Source organism: Chelonoidis abingdonii, chromosome 7 (genome assembly GCF_003597395.2).
Source record: "Chelonoidis abingdonii isolate Lonesome George chromosome 7, CheloAbing_2.0, whole genome shotgun sequence".
Taxonomy (NCBI): Eukaryota; Metazoa; Chordata; order Testudines; family Testudinidae; genus Chelonoidis; species Chelonoidis abingdonii.
This window is the reverse complement of record NC_133775.1, coordinates 81917374-81941394: the sequence shown is the minus strand read 5'-3', so window position 1 is coordinate 81941394 and position 24021 is coordinate 81917374. Positions and strand designations below refer to the sequence as shown.

The window sequence follows — 24021 nt, the reverse complement described above, 5'->3', positions numbered from 1 at the left end:
TGCTGTTACAATTCAATGTCACTGCCTGCCATCATATACACTCACCCACATTACAACTCTGTCCTTGGGAGTCAAGTCTTCCAATATACCCTGGAGACTCAACTGTTTGCTTTGGCTCAGCTTTGCAATCAATGTCTCAGTTGTAAACTCCCCTGGAACCACATGAATTTGAGCAGCACCTTGTGCACTACCAATGTTAATTGGAGAGTCCCTACCAAATATTTAAACCATAATCTCCTGGCAAGGTGATGGGGGAAATCCCACCCCCCCAACACATGCCTGTTTACTTGTTTTGAACAGAATACACTGGAAGAGTAAGTGTCCTGTTGCAGTTATAAGGAGGAGGTTTTTAATTGTAAGTGAGCTAAAGCATAGTAGTCACCTAACTGCTCTGTGCCTCAGTTTACCCTACCGCATGTACTGTAGGAGACACGCAATCAGTGAGTTCAAGGTCAAGATAGTCTCTGAAGAATCTAGGCCACTGACTTAGACGCTTTAAAGGCAAGTGGTTTAGCGGCACAATAACACCAGGGAAAAGAAAACCTACGTTCTCTCACCCCGCCTGGCCACAAGCCCGACTGCAGAAAGACTTCAGCTAACGGGTGAAAAACTGGGGAGTGCGCAACTCAAAGCCACCCCGACCAGCACACTGGGGAGGCGAGGGGGGGGGGGTATTCACTCAGGTTAGGAGAAAGACACAGCCCGCGAGCGCATCCCACAGCCCTCAGCAAGGCAGGTTTCTGCAGCAGAATTACCCCCGCCTGGGTAGGGTGTCGGTCAGATCCCCCCTAAAGCGCAGGGAGCGGGCGGGCCCGAGTCTGCAGCCAGACAGCAGAGCGCCAGTGGCAGCCCTGGCCCGCTGCGCTCGGAGCGCTCCCCTGGCGGCTCACTGAGCCGCTAGAGCCCGGGCGCCCATCGGTCTCGGCCCCGCTTCTCCCCCTACGCACTCACGTGTCACTATCATCCTGCCGGCTCCCCGCGCGGCTCCCGCTCTTCCCAGCCCCGGGCAGCCGGAGCCGCGCGGCGGGAGGGCTGGTGCTGGGCTGCGCCTGCCCGCGGGGCAGGGCCCCTGTGGAGTCCTCCAATCCGGGCCGGAGGGGGTGGGAGGCGGCCTGGGCGCCCCAGCCCAGCTGGGAAGGACCCAGCCCAGCCCCGGCGCGCTGCCGCTGCTGCTGGAGGGGTGCACAGCAGCTGGGCTCGGTCCGTGTGTCCCGGGCTCTCCCCCTCCCCGGAGCCTGGGGGCAGCTGCGGCGGCAGCCTCGCCGGCTCCTGCCCTGAGCTAGGGGACAAAGGGCTGTTAATGAAATTAACAGATAATTTTTTCACATCTTACGTGATTGAGGGCTGCAAGGACGCTTGCTACCTACCACTGCTTTGACAGACGGCTCGCACCCATCCCCCCGCCCCTTTCCGGGCTAACTAAAAGCGGAGAATGATTTATCCGTAGGGAGGAAACCAGAATCCTTTCCCCTCCACTCTGATCCTTGCCCTTCAATGGTCAACAACTCCAGCACGGATTTTTTCCTGCTCGCTGTATGATCCTGGGGCGTGCGCTATCCTTTATTAAGAGCTGTAACAATTGCTCTTAGGAATTTTTCCCCCCAATAAATTAAAAGTAAGTTTCACTTAAGTAACTAGATGCAGTGCCATGTAGCTATAATACACTAGCCAGATATTTACCCTAGTGTGCTGCTTTGATACTATTAGCATAGGACTCTTCCACCTCTAGCCTTTGATGGTTCACTAAATAAACTGTTAAAGACTCAGATTTGTAAAGGTATGTAGGTGTTTCTGAGCTCAGCATTGCAATGCATAACTGATTTAGAAGTTTAAGACCCTTTGATTGTTAATGCAATTTTGACTCCTAAATCAGTTTAGCTATTGCTATGCTGAGCATAGCAAAACTACAGTTATTTTAAAAATCAGGGTTGAAAGACCTGCCTATATGGGGAAGTTATTGCAAAACAAGGTAAGGTGTGGATTTAAAATTCAATAGCTATTCCACACTAGCTCCTAGAATGGATACTCTTATTCCTCACTAAGAGAATGGCCTTCATGCTGTTAATCCTGTGGCTAGTCCCCTGTGTAAACAAACCCTAATAAGGAGTTTTTCAACAGAAAATGAAGTTTCATCAAAAAATGGAAGTGAAATTTCTTGATTCCCTCTGATTTATGGGGCATCAAAAATAATAGTTGCTCCTTAACTTAAGCATACTAGAATATTACCGTACAGCACACACTGCAAAAAAAATTTTTTTTGGGGGGGGGGGGGATCAGAGAGAGAGGGCAATACACCAAATACATATTACTACATCTGTGCCCCTGATAGTCAAATCTATTAGTTTTTCCAAAGTAACTCCTTATTTTGAGACATTTCTAATGAAAGATTTGTCATAGGCCAAAGTTCATGACACTTAGCAATCTCACATTCTTGCTGACACTAACTTGTTGGTCAAAGAGCTCCTCATAACACTCCTGCAGTCTCAGAGTCTCAGGCTAGCATCTGAACTACAGGACAGTCTTTCCTCTTACGCGTATTGATAAAGTCACCCTGTGTAATCCACCTGAGCTTATTTGTAAATGGGTTTTGTTGCATAGTACATCAAACTGTACTCAGAAAAGCCTTAAAATCAACACCATGTTAGTTTACTTAGAAAAACAGCAACTGTGTATTGTTTGGATGGAAAAAACTTGTGTGAAAGAATATCTCCTTGGTCGGTCAGTTGTCAGTTCTTTAATTGTGTACCTGGTGTAAATGATATCAGAAGAGCGCCAGGGCAACCAGGCATGGCAAGACCTATAAACTGAACTTTACACTGGCATAATAGGCTTTCAGAGGGGGCTTCCCAGTACAGGTGGGAACACGCTAGATCTGCTGAAGCTGACACACTAAAATTAGCAGTGTGACTGCAGTGGCACAAGCTAGCCCCAAGTACAACGTACTGCTATTTTAGAGCACCAGAGCAGAGATAACACACATCTGTCCACCTGTGCTGGGAAGTACCCTCCCAAATGTTCAGAGACATAGTATGTCACATGGATATCATAATGTAATTTGGTACTCTCTTGATTGTGTGTTAAGTAGATGCAGACAGTTTAATCATCACTTCACACTTCTGATTCCATTTTCCCCTACAGGCTGCTTCTAGGATTAGTATCTAGACTGCATCTGCATTAGAAGTTTTTCCTTAAAATTTCCCACTATTGTTACCAGCAGCGCAGTTGTCTTAATCCTCTTTGCTGTCTACTCCTGACTAGAGCTGGCTTACATAATGACTGCAACACTGGCAGCCTATTGCCACTAGTGTTCCCACTGTTGTTCCAATTGTGGAGCTGCACCTGTGGTAGTGCAATGGTGTAATATTGTAAGAAAATGTCTAGGGCACATCAGACTAAAGATTAAAGTGGAGAAGTTTCTATACTTTGTACATTTGAGAGCATTTTGTGTATAATTATTTTGCTGTTTTCCCTTTTTGTGAGGATTTTTCACATAGCAGCTGTAGAGGGAAAATATTGTTTCAAAAAGGAAATGCAATTTTACACCCCCCCCTAAAAAAAAAAATTGGTTGCAGGACTAAAGTGCAGGTATAGTACCTGAAACTGCTTTTCTATTTTAAGCAGTCTAGATTTCCAGGTTCATAATGTTCCTTTAACATAACAGACTTCCGATGTGCTGTGCCAAAAGTCCACGCAATAAGGGTCCATACATTACATATTGGCACAATTCATCATAATGCTTCCCATAAACCATAATTTTATGCCCATATATTAAGGAAGATCAGAGTGCTATAGTACCAATAAATCTATGGGGGAGAGGGTATAAATACACACACACAATTTCTGAGGAAGTCACCAACTCAATACAGTTCAGCTGAGGGAAATCTGAACAGCCCAGGCATAAGGCTTTCAAATATGCACCAACATGTACTAAGGCTGGACATGATGTACTGATACCCCATAGTCATTATTAAAGACACAAGTTAATGTGCCATGGAGATTACATTGGGTCCTGTTTGAGGTGATATTTGTAATGGCATTGAGATTGCAATACATGTGTTAAATGAAAAATGTTTTGGCATTAAAAAGAAAATTAGAAAGTAAAGTTAACATTACTATTTCAACCAATACAAGCTAGGAAACAGATGAGAGACAAGTCTATGACTCTAGTATCAGAGGGGTAGCCATGTTAGTCTGGATCTGTAAAAGCAGCAGAGTCCTGTGGCACCTTATAGACTAACAGACGTATTGGAGCGTGAGCTTTTGTGGGTGAATACCCATTCTGTCGGATGCATGTCTAGCTAGGATTCTAGGTAGATCTTGTTGATATCTGTTCAGACATAAAGGTAAAAAAAGATCCTGAACAAAAACAAGTGTGTTGTTTTTCTAAAAGAGCTGCTCTAGAAATTATTTTGGCCTGTGTTATACAGGACGTCAGAGTAGGGATAGATCTACTTAAAAATGCTGCAGCAGTGCAGCTGCGGCAGTGTAGCAGTTCAGCATAGACACTGCCTACACCAATGGGAAGGCTTCTCCTGTTGGTGTAGAAAATCTATTTCCCGGAGAGGTGATAGCTAGGGCAACCGAAGAAATTCTTCTACCGACCTCGTGCTGGTCTATGCCAGGGGTTAGACTGGCACAGCTATGTCTCTCAGGGGTGTGGATTTTTCGTACCCAAGAGACATAGTTATACCAAAGTAAATTCCTAGCATAGACCAGGGCTAGCTGATCACAGTGGTCCCATTTGGCCTTAAAATGAATGAATCTATAAACCTAGATACTATGATATAGCAATTTCCTTGTTCTTGTCAATTTATCATTCCATGACATGCTATATATTACATGGATTAAGGATATAGGATCTCTCCGGCACATTTAAAATGAGTCACTAATAGCTGCAACTCTACCCAGCTGTGTTCAGTTTAGAGCCAAGTGATTCTGTTTGCACCCACTGAGAATTAATTGCCACAACAAGGTCCACAATTTGTTTGTCTGATGTAATTAACATGCTAATGACCTCAGCTCTAGTTGGGTAGCTTCATATTCTGATATCAGTGCCCTGTTATACTATTCTAATATGATAGACATTACACTAACAGCTTACACCTGTTTCTTGGAGGAAATCTATTGCACAAAATGAGAAATTTGATAAACTTGACAGCTGAATCAGTTAAGATGTTAGTTTTAAATCAGGTTTACTCTCTTCACTTTCCATCAGATATAGGTAATCTTTCTACCATTGCAGAAATTCCGGATTTTGAGAGAGGCTACTTTATATGTCAAAGACTTTTTTTCATTTGAACAGCCCCAGGCAAGCTCTTGTTGATTCTCTCAGGTTGTCTTGCACCTTTTTTGCAGCTTAAGGTGCTTTAACGTGCCTTGTGTGGTTGCAGCTCTAGAAAATAAAAACACCACCTCAATGACGGGCATAGCTCCTAGCGCTCCAATTTGCTGCGTTCAGGGGTTGTTTTTTCACACCCCTGAGCAAGAAAGTTGCAGCGCTGTTAATTGCCAGTGTAGACAAGCCAAAGATTTAGTTAATAATCCCAAACTAAAAGATCTCAAATTGTAAATCTCTGATTAAGAAAAGGATCTAAAAGGTGGTAATGGAAAAATCTAAAATCCATCAGTTCAGTGTATAGTAGCATGATTAATTACAAATCTGAGGGAATCAGGAAACTTGCATTCTATTCCCAGTTCTAATGAGTGACTTAAATGTTGTTAGGCTTCCTTGGACTTTTGCAAGAGATAAAGAAGATTTGGGCTCATGATTAAAACCCACCTTGGGTCCCATCTACACTGCCAGACTAAACCATATCATGGGACTATTGTGTTATAATCAGGTCCATTGGCATAACAGATTTTATGGAATAGAGAGTACCTTTCAGACTATTTTGCTTATGTAGACTTAGTCTAGACAAAAATAGTTTGTGGTCTGAAATATGCACACTTTGTTGAGCAATGCACTTGTGTGCTAAAAACATTTTGAACTTTGTGACTGATCACGGATTTCTCTGCATTTGCTGTAGGCTGTTTTCAATGAACCCTTTGATTATATATTTTTAATAAACCAAAACAATTTAATTAACCAGCCTGATATGATATTTCCCTAATGTGGTTTATCTCAAACTTGTAAACATTTTCCTATTCTGTAATTGCAGAGGCCACATTTTTTATAATTAAAAAAATTAAAACTCTGTCCACATTGTTTCTGGAGCCAAGTTAAACAATACATTATGGCGCATTATAATAAAAATATTTGAACAACCTTTATGGATGCTTAGAGCCATATGGTACCAGATTATAATGTGGTTTGGTTGCAGAAGCATACCTTAGGTTACTATTTATACATTTTCTTTTAGATCTTTAAATCAAGGTTAGTTTGGTGGCTTTTGAATTGTTAAATATTATAACTAGAAAGGGGAGACCCTCGAAAGGATGAGATGCTTTGATCATTCTTCAGGTTCAGATACTTATCCAAAGTCTATAAAACTACTTCAGATTGCAAAACTGGCTTAGAAATTTCCCTAAAACAACATCTTGTGATGTTTAGGCATTTTCAGTTTGGAACCTGAAGTGCACAGGGAGATAAAAATGAAAAAGAATGAAGTAGTTAATCAAATATATTTTTAAAACATCAAATAAAAGTTCCTTTTGGGTTTGGTTTGATTTTTAAGTGAAGATTTGAAAAGCAAGGTCATGCAAGTTTCTATTCAATCCATTTTGCCCAATCCTAATTATGATAGCCTGATAAAGTTGCAATTTAAGGGCTCAGTTCATTAAAATTACATCTAGTTTCCACATGGTAAAAGTGCCCCTCAAAACTTGGTATTTTAAGACTTGTACAGCCTTGTGAAGGAGCCAATTCTAATTTGAGTGGAAATGGCCTCTAAATTGGCAATTCTTTATGACAGAATAATGCAACTGTATTATTATGCTCTTGATTCACTGAGCACGTGTGCAACAAAGGAGATTACATAAACCTGATTTAGGATACCCAGCAGTGATTAATTTAGAAATTGTTGCCAGTCAAGTAAGAGATTCACCCATTCAATGGAAAAAGTACACACCCTTCACAGATTAAATTCTCATCTATGCACTGGGGTTAAGACGACAGAATGTATTATTGTCAATTGGGGAGAACATCTGTAGACAGTTTCAATATGAAAAAAATGCTCCATCTGTATTATCATACAATCTTTTTCCCACTGTAATTTTCCTTTGAACAGCTGCCAGTATGTGATGAGACAGGAAGAAATTAGAGTTATTTTATTAGTAAACACTGTTTACAGTGATCTTGAATGCAAGCCTCATATTATATAGGTAACTGATCAAGAGTAGGTAGGCAGAAGAGAATGTTAATATGGAAGGGCTTGGTCGAGTGCCGTGCAGCCATGACTGAATGGTGAAGGGCTTCAGAAGGCCTTTGAGGTCAGTTTTGAGTATGTAGGTGCTGATCCTGCACTACAATGGAGGTGGACGGACCCGTGCACCCACAAAGAGCCCCACTGAGGTAAATGGGACTGTGCCCCTGCACTAGGGTGACTAGATGTCCTGATTTTATAGGGACAGTCCCAATATTTGGGGCTTTTTCCTATATAGGCTCCTATTACCCTCCACCCCCATCCTGATTTTTCATACTTGCTATCTGGTCAGCCTACCCTGCACAGGAGTTTCATGTTGCAGCATCTCAGGTCCCTTTAGATTTTAAAGTTCCTTGAGGCAGAGACTGTGTGTGTTCTACCATATCGAGGCCATTGTACTAGATTTTGAATGAGACCTTTGTGTGTCACCATAATTTATATAAATACATCAAAATCCCCAAGTCCAGTTCCAGGGTGGCACGCTGTAGAGATTCGCAGGACAGGAGCATGAGACAGTAAGAAGATATTTCCTGCTTTCCTATGCTTCATAGTTCCTGATTCCAGAGATCATCCATGCCCACTACCGCAGAGTCACTCAGCTTACATATTGCCACATCCTAATAACTAGAGTAACTCTCTGGTGCTGAACTTCCTCTCTTCCAGTTCATATCAATTGTTTATAAGCCTTCTGCTTCCTCACCGTCTTACATCCAGAACAGAGCTATTGGACAGGAAAAGTCCAATGCCACTGGGTTGGGACCACTTTCAAAAATCATCTCTGCTGAATGCCTGACACTGGTGGGATTCTGGTGCTGGATGGCACAGATAGACACCCTTCGTACTTTACAAATATTAAGGACACACAGTCCCTTTTTCAATCTAAAACACTACTGTTTGCCTATTGTAGCCAACACATGTAGAGATTTTATACATGGTGTCTCCAAATCAGAGGCATTCCGGGTTGCTGAGACTCCTAGATTTACCCAAATATGGTGAAAGATACTTCGGGAAGTCATCTTGGAGCAGTTCACTTGAAACAAATTCACAAGGTATTTCATGAACAAAATTAACCTTTTCATAAATGGAGATGAACTTTTTCCTGTCTTTCCTCCTCCCTTATACTTAACCAAAATTGTAGAAATTGCTCTGAAAGTTATTCAAGCTACTTCAGACAGGCACTGATCCCATCAGTGGAGTCACATCTCATTAAAGCCAACCCACTGCATATTTTAACTCCGATGTCATTGGAACATTTCCCATGTAAACATGAATCTACCAGAGATCCCACAGATCACCTCTCCCTGGTTGCCTCACCCCCACCCCTAAATGAAGAACTGTATAAAGGAATGTCCTGTGCTCTAATTCTGGAAACAAAGCCAAATTCATTTCAGCTGTGATTAAATTCTGTGATCATTTTTAGTGAAGGGTGTTCTGCATAGAAGTACTGCTTCACCATAATACTCTATGCTCTATAACATACTGTACAAACTACTCGATAAAACATTCATAATCATCCAGAAGTAGCATCACTGTTTCAAAAGTAGAGGCCCTGAGGTTTATTTTAAACAGTCCACTGGAATCAGTGCATCTGTATCCTGGGAAATTTCCCCAAATCTAGGAATTTGTGAGTAAAATGTTTGAATGAAAATTCCCAATTTCCCAAGTTGAACATTTTACTCACAAATTCCCAGGTATTGAGAAATTCCCCAGGATATAGAAGCATTGTAAAAAACTTTATCTGGGAATTTTTCACCGGATTTGGGAAATTTTTAGCACTAGGTTGGGAAAAGTTGGCATCATGATATAGAAGCATTGGCTCCGGCCTGGAAACCCCCCAGGCTGTGGCCTACTGGAAGGCCAGTTAGGTACTGGGCAGTGCTTTTATATCGTGATGCCAAGTCAGGCACCTAAATACATGTCCTGATTTTCTGAGGTGCCAAGCACTTGCAAACCCTACCTACTTTAATGGGAGCGGTATGGTGTTTAACACTTCTGAAAAATCATCTCACCTTTAATGAGAGAGAGTCACAAGTCACCCTAAGTGCACTTGAACTACTCAGCCTTCCTGTCTTCCCCCCCCCCCCTCAAGCTTTCCAAGAAGAATCATCTCAGGACAGAGTCCAACTTTTACAGTGAAATTGTCCAGGCTTTATCGTTTCACAGATTGATGAGGTTCTCACATTTAAGTTTGCAACCTCAGCTATTACCAGGTCTCCACTCTAACAGTTCATAGAACTAGTTTCCTTGTAAAGGTTAATTGGCGAACACGGGTGTATTTTAATGTCTATTTCTATGCATGTTAATTCACACTAAAAAACTGCAGTAATGAAGACACGTTTTTTGTTTCTTGGAACAATGTCACTATGGGTGCCCCAAGTCTGATAAGTCCTTTCCGTACATAAAAATAAATGTAAGCAGAGTCTCACTCTTCTAATGAGAAGGGAGGGCTTTGTGGTTAAGGCAATTGTCAAACTCACGAGAACTGGGTTCAGAAGCCAGATGTGCCTCAGACCTCAGTGTGACTTTAAGGTGGTCACGTAATGTGTCTGTGCCTCAAGTCCCCATCTGGGAAAAGTGGACAATCTTTTTTCTCCCATGCTTTGTCCATCTTGTCTGTTTAGAAGAGGGATGTATTATTTACATTGTATTTATGATGTTTCTATGTAGAGTGTCTAGCACAATGGGGCCCAGATCTTAGGGCTAGTCTACACTGGCAACGCTAGTAGCTACCAGCGATGTGAGCGTGGCTCCCAGTGCTGTTGCACTTTTTACAGTGGTGCTTTACAGCGCTGAAACTTGCTGTGCTCAGGGGCAGTGGCGTATTATCGCTTAGGCCGACAAGGCCTAGGGCAGCAAATTTGCAGGGGCGGCAAATTTATAAACAACAGCATTTTTGTAATCGCGGCATCAGCAACGCCACGATTCTTCCAATAATAATGTGTATTGAAACCACCAATGACGGCGCAATGCTATTTAGTAAACATATTCGCGAGACTCCTAAACATTAATAATATGACCAGAAGGAAGATATTAAGCAGTTCTCAGTTAAAAAAAAAAGCTATACAAAAGAAAAAAAGGGAAAATGAAATGATAGCAAAAATATGCAAAATAGATTCCTTTGTTGTATCAGTTCATGCCAACAATGAGACAGAAAATAGCTGAAAGTAGTAGTGAATTAAAAAGTGAAAATATTGGTGTTGATATTGAAAATATTGATGTTTAATAAGTTCATATGGGGGCGGAGGCGGCAATTATTTCAGGGCCTAGGGGCGGCAAAATCATTAATCTGCCACTGCTCGGGGTGTGTGTGTGTGTTTTTTCACACCCCTGAGTGAGAATGTTGCAGCTTTGTAAAGTGCCAGTGTAGACAAGCCCTTAGGCTCTGTTGTAATACAAAAGACCAAGTAGAATAACAGAATTGGAATCTGAACATTGCAAAGCAATAAAGCAGTTCAGACTTTTTCCTATATGAGGAGACATAAGAATTTTATTCTACTAGAGTTCACATTGAGTTAATTCAACTCAGTGCAGAGGGCCCACGCAATGCTGTCTAACGCACTACATAAAATGCATATTTGCAGCTTATGGAGGTCTTAAATGGTCAACCTTTTATAAGTCCCTTAGCAGTTTGGTGGATTTCACCCCAGAAGGCCATTCCACTGTATGCTGACATGAGTATATATTGGATACATTAAGACTGGAGTATTTGCCTTTGTCTATTACATAGCTATGCAACAATTAACATTTATAGAAAGGAGAAGAGATTCTCGCTAAGATCACAACTTTGGTACTCAGTTTCTGGGTCTAACTCACTGGAATGAACTATTTTGAATCCTTTGATTACATTCTTTTATTATTTACAATTCCTAGCGCCTTCAAGTAAAAGTATTTGCTTTGGATGAAACATTTTGTTTATGTAGGGCAAATTAAGGTCCCTGTTCAATATTGTGAAATCTTACGAGTTTTGACATACTGATAGCTATGTATGAATTGGTTCTTTGTTTCAGTAGTTAATACAAAAGCTGGCTCCAGATGCCTTACTGTGAAGACAGATAGTCTACACGTACCCAGTCTCCACTCCAAGACCCAGAATAGTTAGGATGTGCAGGCAGACAGGAATACTACTGGAGTAAACACTAGATACTCAAATGTGCACACTCCCAAGCCTAACAGAGTAAGGTATATTCACATTGGGTAATATACTTCAAATATAAGACTCTTTACAGAAGAAGAGAGCACATTAATGGTTATGCATGGTCAGTTTGATCTCACTCTAAGCAACAGCATTATCAGGGAAGCATGTTAATGTCATCTAATTTTGATAGAAAGAGAAAAAAACAAAACAAATGTGCTTTCTGTGCCCAGAACTAGTCACATTATGTTGCACTGCCTCGCCGTTTTGAACTATATTCTCAGGCCATGGGAAATGCATCTTTAAAAAAAATATAACAAATGTTTATGATATTTTCATGAAGAATTGCTGCAGACTTGATTTCTCTCTTTCTAGTTTTCAGCGAGGGGCAGCAGATAGCTAATCCTCCAGGGCAGCACAGGGAGGGCATTGTGACTCTTAGGCCAGGTCTACACTGCGACTTTAAATCGGTTTAATGGCCGATATACCGATTTAACGCTGTATCCGTTCACATGACGTTGTCATTAATATCGATTTTACCGCCTCCTTAAATCGATTTCGGAACTCCTCCCAAACGAGAGGAGTAGCGCTAAATTCGATAGTGATAACTCGGATTAGGGTTCTAGTGGACGGAAAATCGACGTTATTGGCCTCCGGGCGCTATCCCAGAGTGCACCACTGACCGCTCTGGACAGCAATCTGAACTCGGATGCAGCGGGCAGGTAAACAGGAAAGCCCCGCGAACTTTTGAATTACATTTCCTGCTTGTCCAGCGTGGAGCTCTGACAGCACGGCTCGAAGTCGACCAAAAAGAGCTCCAGCATGGACCGTACGGGGAGTATTAGGTCTGATCGCTGTATGGGGAGACAAATCTGTTGTATCCTGCTCGTTACAGAACACGAAATGCCAAAGCGTTTGAATAAAAAACTGCAGGATACACAGCGCTGCGTGACAAGCATAACGGGAAGCCAGAGACTCAAATGGCGCGTCGCGAAGAGGGAGGGGGTACTGAGGATCCCGCTATCCCACAGTCCACAGCAGTCTTCTGAAAATTATTTCCATTCTTGGCTGAGCTCCAAATGTCTGTAGGTTCAAACACTGTGCGCGTGGTTCAGGGACAGCTCCTCAGTTTATTCCCCCCCCCACCAAGTGAAAAAAGGGAAAGATTGCTGCGCTATGGCGTTGCTCAATGCACTCTACGAAAAAGGCGCCAAAGGGTTGTCTTCTGCCTTCACAAAGGGAGGGGTGAGGCTGTACCCAGCACCACTCGGGGCAATGTTTTCTGCCCCATCAGGCACTGTGCTCTCAACACGGAAGTGGGAACTTGGGATAGCTGAGGAACAGCTACCCACAGTGCACCGTCCTTAAATCGAGGTAGCTGGACCAGGGACGCAAGCAATCGATTTTGTGATTGCACTGTGGACGCGCAAACCCGATTTTATAACATCGGTTTTGTAATATCGGTTTAAACTACTTCGAATTAATCGTGCAGTGTAGACGTAGCCTTAGTCACCTCTTCCTGTTTGTTTCCCTCATTTGCCCCAGTAAGAAGTAGTCAGTGACTAGTTCATAGTAGTAAATGGGGACAGTCTGCAATTTGACTGACTCATCAAAAGCCTCCTAAACCATAGAAAGTAATGACTAATTACACTGCTGTCTGGTCTAGCTAATATGTAGCCTCTGCACCCTCACACCTACAAACCTCTTTCAGAAAGAAGGGAAGGGGAAGTATATTGCACAAAAATACATTAAAATTAGAAATAAAATATTGCTCTGAGTGTAAAAAATAAGTTAACAGCCCTGAATTGACTTATGCACTAGTCTGCACTGGCAGTAGAGAGCCTCAAAGACTGCTCTAGTCAATTGGCCTTTTGCACACAGTAAGCTTGCCAGATATACTTAGTGTATCATAAGAATGGTGTGGGCCTTTTTAGAAGTTACTTCTTCCCGGGGCTTGACTTTCAGGGCCAAATGATCAAAGGGCCTCTGAAAACGTCTCATGGTTCTTGCACACACCTCTTTCTTGGCAGTCTGCCAAGGCCAAAAGGGGAATGAAGATCCAAAATGGGGTCGGGGGTGCGGGGGGGGGGATTATTCAAGCAGGAAAACAAACTGCTGTAGGATTCCTTCCTTCCCTTTTGTAACCTCTGCTGCATAATTCTGCACCTTTGAGGTAAATAGTTTTCAACAAAAAAATTTAAGGTATATCCATTTATTTAATTTATTTATTTATGTAGGACATAAGTAACTTTGGGTCTAAAATAGCAATAATATCCCTCAAAATTAGCTGACAGGTATACTGTAGACATCATACAAGATAATAAGAATCATTTCCTTGTTTCATGGCCGCTTTAAACACTGCAGCTCCAATTTTGCAACCCTGATTAAGCATCTGTTTTAGTCCTTTTGAATATTAAATGTGCTGTGCCAAACAAAATTAGAAAGTAAATAGTTACAGACTCAAATACTCAAATACACGATTTTAGCAGAACCTGCCGTAATATCTTGAGTTTCGTCTTACCCACCCCATCACAATGCAACTCTATCACAATAAAACATCAGACAAACTTTTTTTTTTTGGGGTGGGCGGGAGGAAGAAGGGAAGGAGTACAGAGCTAAAGGAGGATGAGAAGTGGTAATCAGCATTGGCCAGGAAGCTGAATTTCCATCTTGAGAAATTTTTGGCATTTTCAGTCCAACACCACAAAAACCACAACAACCCACAAACCTCAACATTTTTCATGGAACTGAAATTCAACAATGTTTCATTTTCGTGTTTCCAAAATGAAATATGTGCCCCAGAATCCCTAGCAGGCAGCCTGGCAGGCTGCCCAGCTCTCTGGGCTCCCAGGTTAGCAAGTCAAACAGGTAGCCCAGTAGCTCACCACGTGTGCTGCTAGGGAACTGGGCAGTCCAGAGAGCTGCCAGTCTGCTTGGTTTCCATCAAAACTGTCACTGTAAAAGACACATTCCCGCAGAACATTTTGTTTCCATTGAATCAGTATTTTCCAACAGAAAACAAGTGTTCCGTGTGAAAATTTTCAACCAGCAGTAGCAGTAACCTAAGTCCGGATAACAAAATGAATGCCATAATGCAGCCAAAGTTGGGTCAGAACTAGAACCCAAAACCAAATACCTCCTAATTGCAGGAAAGCACCACAATATACACATTTTACATTTCAGGACTAACTTTTAACAAAACAAAACAAAAAAATCAAACATTAAACATTTTAACCTTTGCATCAGTGGAAATGTGTAGATATAGAAACCGGTGCACTTTGGCACAAAAAGAAGCTTGTATATCCTAATAACTATGTGGTGACCCTACAAACATGCATAATTTTACCCATGTATAATCCATGCTTAAGAGTTTGCAGGATCGAGACCTATGCTATATTCTTCTCATCCCAGTGCTTATCGGTGGAACCCTTCATTAAACACCTAAGCATGTTCATATATGCACATGTATAGGTATGTACAGCCTCCCAAAAGAAAGAAGGGGGAAGTATTCTTCACTCCTGCTCAGTCCCGTTGCTATGAGGAAAATCTATTGGGCTTACACTTGCTCGTTTTACTCACACTGTACTTCCCTCTCAACTGATATTGATTCATATGGACCACTTTTTCCAGATTTTATATTCAGACTTCAATCCTGAGACACAGATATGAGTAACTTTACACGCTTGAGTAGTTCCACCAATCTCAGTATTTGCATGATTGCGGTCACAGTCTTTGCTGTATAAAAGCCTTTTAAAACTAAGTAATTTTTCCTGCTTCTTAGGAACAGACACAGCTCTCATGCATACAAGGAGCCAAGCAGCCTCTTCAGACGTCAGTTTAGAGACAGCTGTGTCTGGCTATTATCACATGACCTGCTCTGAATGCAGCCAAGGTGTCCAAGCCCATTGGAGTGACATCATAACAAGACATCTGTGCAAAGAGATGGACAGACCCAAAATCTGCAGAGTTCCAAATACTTCAGCAGCAGTATTTGGGAAATGAAGAAACAGTTGTAGTGCTGGGAAATAACATACTTTAACGGTTATTTTCAAGAGGGTCAGAGAGACAAAAAACAAAACAAAACAAAAAACAAAAAAACCCCACAACCCATGGCTAAGGCTCAGGATTGTGATTCCTTTACTTGTGTTGAATAACACCTTACTCCACAAGAGAGTCATTGACCTCAGTGGGTCTTCTGCTATTATTACCGTTACTACTACTCCTTGTGGAGTAAGATGCCCCTAAATGTGAGTAGGGGCTTGTCTACAGCTAAAATGCTACAGCCACAGCTGCATTGTTATAGCACTTCAGCGTAGACAATACCTACACTGACAGGAGGGGTTCCCCCTTCAGCATAGGTAATCCACCTCTGTCAAGGTTCCTCCCCCACTCTGAACTTTGGGGTACAGATATGGGGACCTCCATAAACACTTCTAAGCTTAACTACCAGCTTAGATCGCTGCCACCATCCAGTTTCCTCAGTGTCTGGAACACCCTCTTTCCCCCCAAAACCTTCCCCTCCCTGTGTAGCCTTGAGAGGCTTTTTCACCAAGTTCCTTGTGAACACTGATCCAACCCCTTGGATCTTAACAGAAGGAGAAATTAACTATCCCCCCTCCTTCCTCCACCAATTCCTGGTGAGTCCAGATCCAATCCCCTTGGATCTCAAAACAAGGAAAAATTAACCATCCCCACCTCCTTTCCTCCACCAATTCCTGGTGAGTCCAGATCCAATCCCCTTGGATCTCAAAACAAGGAAAAATCAATCAGGTTCTTAAAAAGAAAGCTTTTAATTAAAGAAAGAAAGGTAAAAATCATCTCTGTAAAATCAGGATGGAAAATACTTTACAGGGTAATCAGATTCATATAGCCCAGAGGAACCCCCTCTAGCCTTAGGTTCAAAGTTACAGCAAACAGAGGTAAAATCCTCTCAGCAAAAAGGAACATTTACAAGTTGAGAAAATAAAAATAAGACTAACACGCCTTGCCTGGCTGTTACTTACAAGTCTGAAACATGAGAGACTGGTTCAGAAAGATTTGGAGAGCCTGGATTGATGTCTGGTCCCTCTTAGTTCCAAGAGCGAACAACTCCCAAAACAAAGAGCACAAACAAAAGCCTTTCCCCCTGCCCCCCCAAGATTTGAAAGTATCTTGTCCCCTTATTGGTCCTTTGGGTCAGCTGTCAGCCAGATTTCCTGAGCTTTTTAACCCTTTACAGGTAAAAGGATTTTGGCCAGGAGGGATTTTATAGTATTGTACACAGGAGGGCTGTTCCCTTCCCTTTATAGTTATGACAACCTCCCTGAGAAGTGGTAGGTAGGTGGACAGAATTCTTCTGTTGACTTAGCAGTGTCTACACTGGGGGTTAGGTTGGCTTAACTACACTGCTCAGGAGTGTAGATTTTTCACACCTGAGCAATGCAGTTAAGCCAACTTCATTTTTCAGTGTAGACCAGGTGTAAGTTTATTATAATCTCTCTCTGTCTGTCAAACCTGCAAGATCTACAAGGGGTTTCTTTCTCCTTATCTCCAAATTTAAAAGTTTTTCCTTCTTCCAAAAATTTCCCATTATCCCCCCATTTCATTCAAACTATCTGAATTTACTGGTAGAAAAAAACAAGGATGGGGCACAGATGACAGCTGCTCTTTGCCATCACATGCTGCTGTTTATGCAATACTGTGAAGGCAGCATTAAAGAACAGGAATTCCAGCTGTTTCCCTCTTACCTAGCTACATTTTTATTTATAAGACCATGTCTATATATAATCACACCCTGTATTAGTTTATCCTTATAACCCACCCCACCCACTTCCACAGAATACTATTTTAGTATTAGGATATACAAAGAAATACTGCATTGTTTTTAATATATTTGGGTTTCCAGAGATCACATACAAATGATCTCTTCTTTACCCAAGACACTTAGGCCTGGTTTACCTGGGTGGGGGGGGGTGGGGAGATTGACCTAAGATACGCAACTTCAGCTACGAGAATAGCGTACCTGAAGTTGATGTATCTTAGTTCGACTTACCTCGCGTCCTCACGGTGCGGGGTCAATTGCTGTGGCTCCCCCGTCGACTTTACTTCCACCTCTCGCCGAGCTGGAGTTGAGCAGTCGACGGGAGACCGATCAGGGATAGATTTATCACGTCTACACTGCATGCGATAAATCAATCCCCGATAGATAGATCGCTACTTGCTGATCTGGCGGGTAGTCTAGGTAGGAATTGCCATACTAGGGCAGGCCACCTGTCCATCTAGCTCTTATTCATTCCTAGACAGTAGCCAGTATCAGGTGCTTCAGAGGAGGGTGCTAGGAACCTTCTGATGCACAATTATTTAATAACATACCCATAGGGGAAGTTTCTTCTTGCTGCTCTCAGTTAGTGGTTGGCTTAAATCCTAAAAGGTGAGGGATTAGTATCTCTATTTAAAAAACAAAACAAAAAACACTTCTAATGTAACTGAATGTTTTCATTATCATTAAAAGTAAATTAGCCTTTTATATCTAGGCTCACATTCTCGGTAACATCTTGTGGCTGTGAATTCCACAGGTTAATGATGAAATAAAATTCCTATGATCAGTTTTATAGTATGTTGCCGTTCAGTTTCCTTGGACGTTCCCTGGTTGTTCTATAAAGGCAGGGGAGTGTGAAACAAAAAAGTGCTTGATCTACCTTATTCACACCATACATTGTTTTATATACCACTATCACATCCCTTCTTATTTGCCTCTTCTTTAAACTAATCAGTCCCAGACCTTTTCAGTTACTTTTCAGATGGGAGTTTTCCATTCCTGTAATCGTTTTCATGTGTCCCATCTCTGAACACCCTTCAATCTCTCTTGATACAGGCTGGCTGGAACTGAACATTGTATTGTAGGTGGGGGCATATATTGATTTATATAACAGCTTTATGTTTTTGGTATTGCTTTCTGTACTGTTCTTTGTAATTCCTAATGTTCTGTTTCCTTTTTTGACCACTGTTGTGTACTGACCAAAGGTTTTCAGCAAGCTGTCCAAAATTACACTAAGAGAAAAAGAGCCTTGGGTGATTACAGTTAGGTTAGAAGCCAGGTAGCTCAGATTAATTTTTTTTCATAACTGCCCTATGTTTTTTCATGTTCTTCACACAGTCAAGAGTCACATGAATCAACTTTAATAAATACACATAGGCAGACCTATTTTCCAGCAAATTTCAAACATTTTTTGTTATTAGAATTGATCAGAATAACTTAAGAGCTAAGAATACAGTAATTATCCTGCATGAACTGAATGCTATAGTAGTCACGTAAGCTTTATAAATAGAAACAGAAGGAACCTCATACAGTATGTTGCTATGACCTCTTTTAGTATATACAGGCTGTTAGTTTCCAAGTAGAATGTAAACATCCACCTAATTTGAAGATGGTGATGCACAGAGCTATCTATTAAACTAGCCAGGATGTTCTGTCCAAATAGGAACCCTGAACTCGAAGCAAAAGGCAGTGGATCATTAGTCATCAAATCCCGAAGCTTCCTTCTTTAGCTATATTACTGATCTGTTGCAGTAACATTTAGACCTAGATACTTATTTTTCATCCATCATCCCAATAAAAAGAAAAACAACTTCTATTTAGAAGGGTACTGTAACCACACATGCATTGTAACATGTAATTTTGTAGACCATTAAAGCTTTATAGAAAAGCAAACCTCCCATCCCAAAAAACAATGCATGATAGTAAAATTCCACCTCTGTCCCTTTCTTTTCACCACCACCAAAATTACAAGAAGTTGAAAAAGATACTATCAAAAGGGCTTTGTCGGGATACAAATCCTATTCCAAGAGAAGAAAGCCCTTACATGTCTTTACTAACTTCTCACTGAGTACATTGTAAGCTCTTACTTCTTTAAGACTTTATGATCTTTGCACTTCACTGAGCATGGACAATGAAAACAGACTAGTGAAGTCGCACTGTCTGGTTCTCATGCACTAGGCACAATGCTGCATGTTTGGGAAGCAGAGGAATGTTTAGACTCAATGTCTCAACTGACTTTTTTAAAAATCATGAAAACCAATGAACTTTTACTATTAGGGTTTTGTAAATAAAATAAACAACATTTCCCCAAAGCCAACATTTACATTTTGGAATTAAATTACTCAACAGCATCCCTTTAAATAGTCTTTCAGATAAGTAACTTTTGGTTCCTCTTCTTGCAATAGTGGATGAAACCCTCTAACTGCAACTGAATTGCTAAATTATTTGGAACTAGGCGCAATATTTGTGGTGACACTTTCTATTACAGCCCATCCTACTCACACGCATCCAGCCAGGAAGGAACACACTCACTGAATAGTCTCACTTGTACCAATTAATGGAATAATTATTTACTGATGGAATTACAGGAACACCTACTTATCCTAATCAATGATCAGAGCCTCACTGTGCTAGCTGCTGTACAGACATATAGTGAAGAAGACAGTCCTTGCCCCAGAGATCTCACAACCTACATCATCAGATTACACACAAGAGGAGAAAACAGACTAATATGGTGTGGGAGGATGGGAGGCTGAGTGAACAAGGTGGAACAGAAAAGCAAAAGTTACAGCTCCGATGCCAGCCAGGAATGAAGATGAGTGTATGGAAATGGATTAAAAATCTTAGTGATGTATTACTGAACCAAATTAGCTCTCTCCAGGAGAGAGGGGTGGAAGGTGGGGGAAGGAGACTTCTTAGCAGTCAAAAGTACCTCTTGAAATGAATTTAGGATACACTGAACTACTTATCTTATTAGCACCTAACTAAACTAATCATATCATTTTTGAGCAGAGCAATATTATAAAGATTATATCAATACTTTCAGTCTCTTCTTGCCAAAATGTCTTGAAGGAGCTTAGAGGAAAGCTGAACAGGAAATTAAGATCATGATATATGTTCTCTGTAGATGTGTGGTCAGGCACATTACTGCTCTTTCCTGATAACCTGAACAATAATTTGATACCAACAAAATTCTCAGGGTATAATTGGGTTAGATACTATTTGGCTGGTTGGAAATCTTCCACAGAAACTTTTTTTCTGACAGAAAACTAAGATTTTTTGGGCTACCAAACAATTTTTAGCATTTTTCATTTTTTCAACAAAAAGTAAAACTTTCAGGATTTGTTGATCAGCTCTACTTAGAGTTGCCAACCCTCATGGTCTGGCCAGGAGTCTCCTGGAATTAGGCTCAATCTCCCTGAAGCTACTGAAGCTAATCCAGGAGATTTTAGGCTGCTAAAAGTCTGGTGACACAGTGGGGCTAAGGCAGGCTTCCTACCTGTCCTGGCTCCATGCCGTTCCCAGCAGTAGCTTCTAGGAGGAGCCATGGCCAGAGGGTCTCTGCGCACTGCCCCACCCTGAGCACCGACTCTGCAGCTCCTACGGGCTGAGAATGGGGACCCACAGCCAATGGGAGTTGTGGGGGCGGTGCTTGCAGGCAGGGGCAGTGTGCAGAGCCGCCTGTGATCTTAGGAGCTGCTGCTGAACATGCTGCCGCTTCCAGGAGTCATCCGAAGTAAGTGCCACCTGGGTGGAGCCTGTAACCCAAACACCCTCTTGCACCCCAACCCCCTGCCCCAGACCTGAGCCCCCTCCTGCACTCAAACTCCTTCCCACAGCCCACACCCCAAGCCCCTTCCTGCACCCCAGCCCCCTGCTCCAGCCCTCAGCCCCCTCCCACACCCAAACTCCCTCCTGGAGCCTGCACCCCAAATCCCTTCCTGCACCCAGCCCGCTGCCCAGGCTCAGCCCTGAGCCCCCTCCTACACTCTGAATCCCTTGGCCTCACCCCCTAGCCCAGAGTCCTCACCCCATCCCGCACGCCAACCCTCTGCCCTAGCCCAGTGAAAGTGAGTGTCGGTGGGGGAGAGTGAGTGATGGAGGGAGGGGGGCTGCAGTGAGTGGGGAGATGGTGCCTCAGAAAAGGGGCGGGGCAGCAGCGTGGCCTCAGGGAAGGGGCAGGGGAAGCATGTTTGGGTTTGTACAATTAGACAGTTGGCAACCCTAGCTCTACTTAAATACAATTCCAGGGCTATAATGACAGAAAAATGAAGGATCTGGAAGCAATTTAGAATCATAGAATGTCAGGGTTGTAAGGGACCTCAGGAGAACATCTAGTCCAACCCCCTGCTCAAAGCAGGACCAATCGTCAGACAAATTTTTGCCCCAAATCCCTAAATGGCCCCCTCAAGGATTTGAACTCACAACCCTGGATTTAGCAGGTCAATGCTCAAACTACTGAACTATCCCTCCCCCTAGGTTACAGTGTATTTGGATTTTCTTGTCTTTGTCCCAGGAATCATACCCCATAGGGAATATCCTGTAGAAATTAATGGAGAAGAAACAACTAGGTTTTATAGAAATTTTAAAAGGTTAAGATTATGGTGCTGTGATACAAAATTTTTATTGCTCTTAATTTAACAAAAAAACAAAAAAACAAAACAAAAAATCCCTGCAGCTATTTGTCTAAAACAGAATTCTATCATCCCATTCTCTCCACATCACTTTCCTCATTTCTATTTTAAAGATAAAAGACTGATCTGAAATACATAAAATATTCTTGATAACTTGATTCTTACATTCCTGAACGTGTTCTCAGGAACTGCTACCATAAATGCAGATGCAAGGCACAGTAGTGTGGATGGATGGTTCAGTTTTATGGTTTACATCTGATGAATTCCAATACACTTTGAGCACATTTCCCCTTTGCATTAGAGAAAGTAGCAAAGCTAATTTCATCCTGCTTTTGTGACATTTTCTATTTTATGTCCCTACCCTTACCAAAAAGGGCTCTGGAATACGTACATGCAGAGCAGATGGAACCTGAGTTTTTAAGAATGGGATGTTGAGAGTGCCAGCCTACCTCTGCTCCCACTGAATCATTGAACCCCTGGTTTTGCTGTTTTTATTAACCTTTAACTCAAAACACGCTATAAAGAGTTGTAAGAAAGATCTCAATAAAAAAACCCCAGACATGTTTTTCCCTTCAATTAAGGGCTAAGAAGCTCACAAGATTCATCTTAGTACCCCCAAAAAACCTCTAGTGGAAACTAGCCCTTACACATTCATCACAAGTAGAAATATGTAAATTTAGTCTATGAGGAGAAATTCTGCAAAAAATGAATAAAAGTTACAGAGACCCTGAAATTCTGAGATTAAAACTTTTTGCACATTTGATTTTCCACTTGCTTTGCTGGCAGTCTTGATCCAAAATGAAAGACTAAGAAATATAACCCCAACAGTCACTTTATTGTCAATACCCAGCAGAGGGGGCTATGGCAACAAGGGGCAAGGAGTTTGGTGAAAAGCAACACGATTAAGGGGCTGGAGGAATTGACTTCTTAGGAAATATTAAGAGGAAAATACATTTAATGCAGAAAAAGACAACTCAAGTTGAATAACAATTAGGGCTGGGTAAAATTTTCCATCAATTTTTTAAAATAGAAAATTAAGTTTTTGACTAAATGAATATTTTTGTGAAAAGCATCTGCTTTCCTTGAAAATTTTTGATTTTTCATTCAAAAACTGAAAACTAAAAATTTTGGTTTTCAGTTGCTGACAATTTTCAATTTTTGGTATTTGGATGAAAGTGCAAAGTTTTCTACCAAAATATCCTCCATTTTCCCCATCAACTCTAATGATAATCATCTATATCCGTCTATTGAGAGGGACAGAAGGGAGTAAGATCCAGAGAAAAAGAAATGATTTAGCTTAACGCAAAGGATTTTAACTAAGTAATGGGATGAAATTAAGAAATGGAAGATTTAGGCTGAATGTCAGCAAAAGCTTCTTGACAGAAATCTATTATTTTGCTAAATAATTTCCTCAAGGATAGTGGATGAAACCTTGTCACCTGGGACATTTAAAGCAAGACTGGGCAAAGCACTAGGAAATATATTGAAGGAAACAAACATGTATAGGCAGAAAAAAGGACTGGGTGACCAAAGATGCCTTTGCCATCTCTAATAAGGATAAACTGAATACAATTAAAGCTTTGAAACTGCTTAACAGCAGGAAAATAATAATATACAAAAGATTCTCAGATACAATATATAGTAATGAAGGTTCAGAGAGCAACTGTGAGAAAGTAGAGAGGTCACTTTTGGAAGTGCGTCTATTACTAGAAGCTGAGGACAATCAAAACTTTCTAGGGACTCCAGGATTTTATAGTTATTCAGAAAAGTTAGGAGTTAGAAAACCTAGGCACAGAGGAAGTTAAAAGTTATTACACTGAAAATAGGAGTCCCCTAAAGGTATTGGGGACAAATGAGTTCCCTGAAACATGGGAAACAAGAGGACCCAGACAATTATAGACCAGTCAGCCTAACTTTGATACCTGGTAAGATACTGGAACACATCTGAACACATACTGAACCACGATCTCAACAACTTCCACCCCACCATCAACCTCAGCCTGGACCAATCTACACGGGAGGTCCACTTTCTAGACACCACGGTGCAAATAAGTGATGGTCACATTAACACCACCCTATATCGAAAACCTACCGACC

At 41.6% G+C, this 24021-nt stretch overlaps 1 protein-coding gene across 3 annotated transcripts in view; it reads right to left on the bottom strand.

The window, feature by feature from the left end:
* The window catches only part of LOC116822661 (rho GTPase-activating protein 7-like), a 148069-nt gene that overhangs the window by 31241 nt on the left and 92807 nt on the right, over positions 1-24021 (bottom strand). The window contains exon 1 of one of the 3 annotated variants that reach the window (XM_032776680.2): positions 952-1030. The exons of 1 other annotated variant lie outside the window; for it this stretch is intronic. In XM_032776680.2, coding sequence (XP_032632571.1) covers positions 952-964 — 13 coding nt within the window. In that variant the 5' untranslated portion in view covers positions 965-1030. Of the gene's footprint in view, positions 1-45; positions 54-951; positions 1031-24021 lie in introns of those variants that run through there. One more of the 3 variants, XM_075068075.1, reaches the window with a different exon arrangement.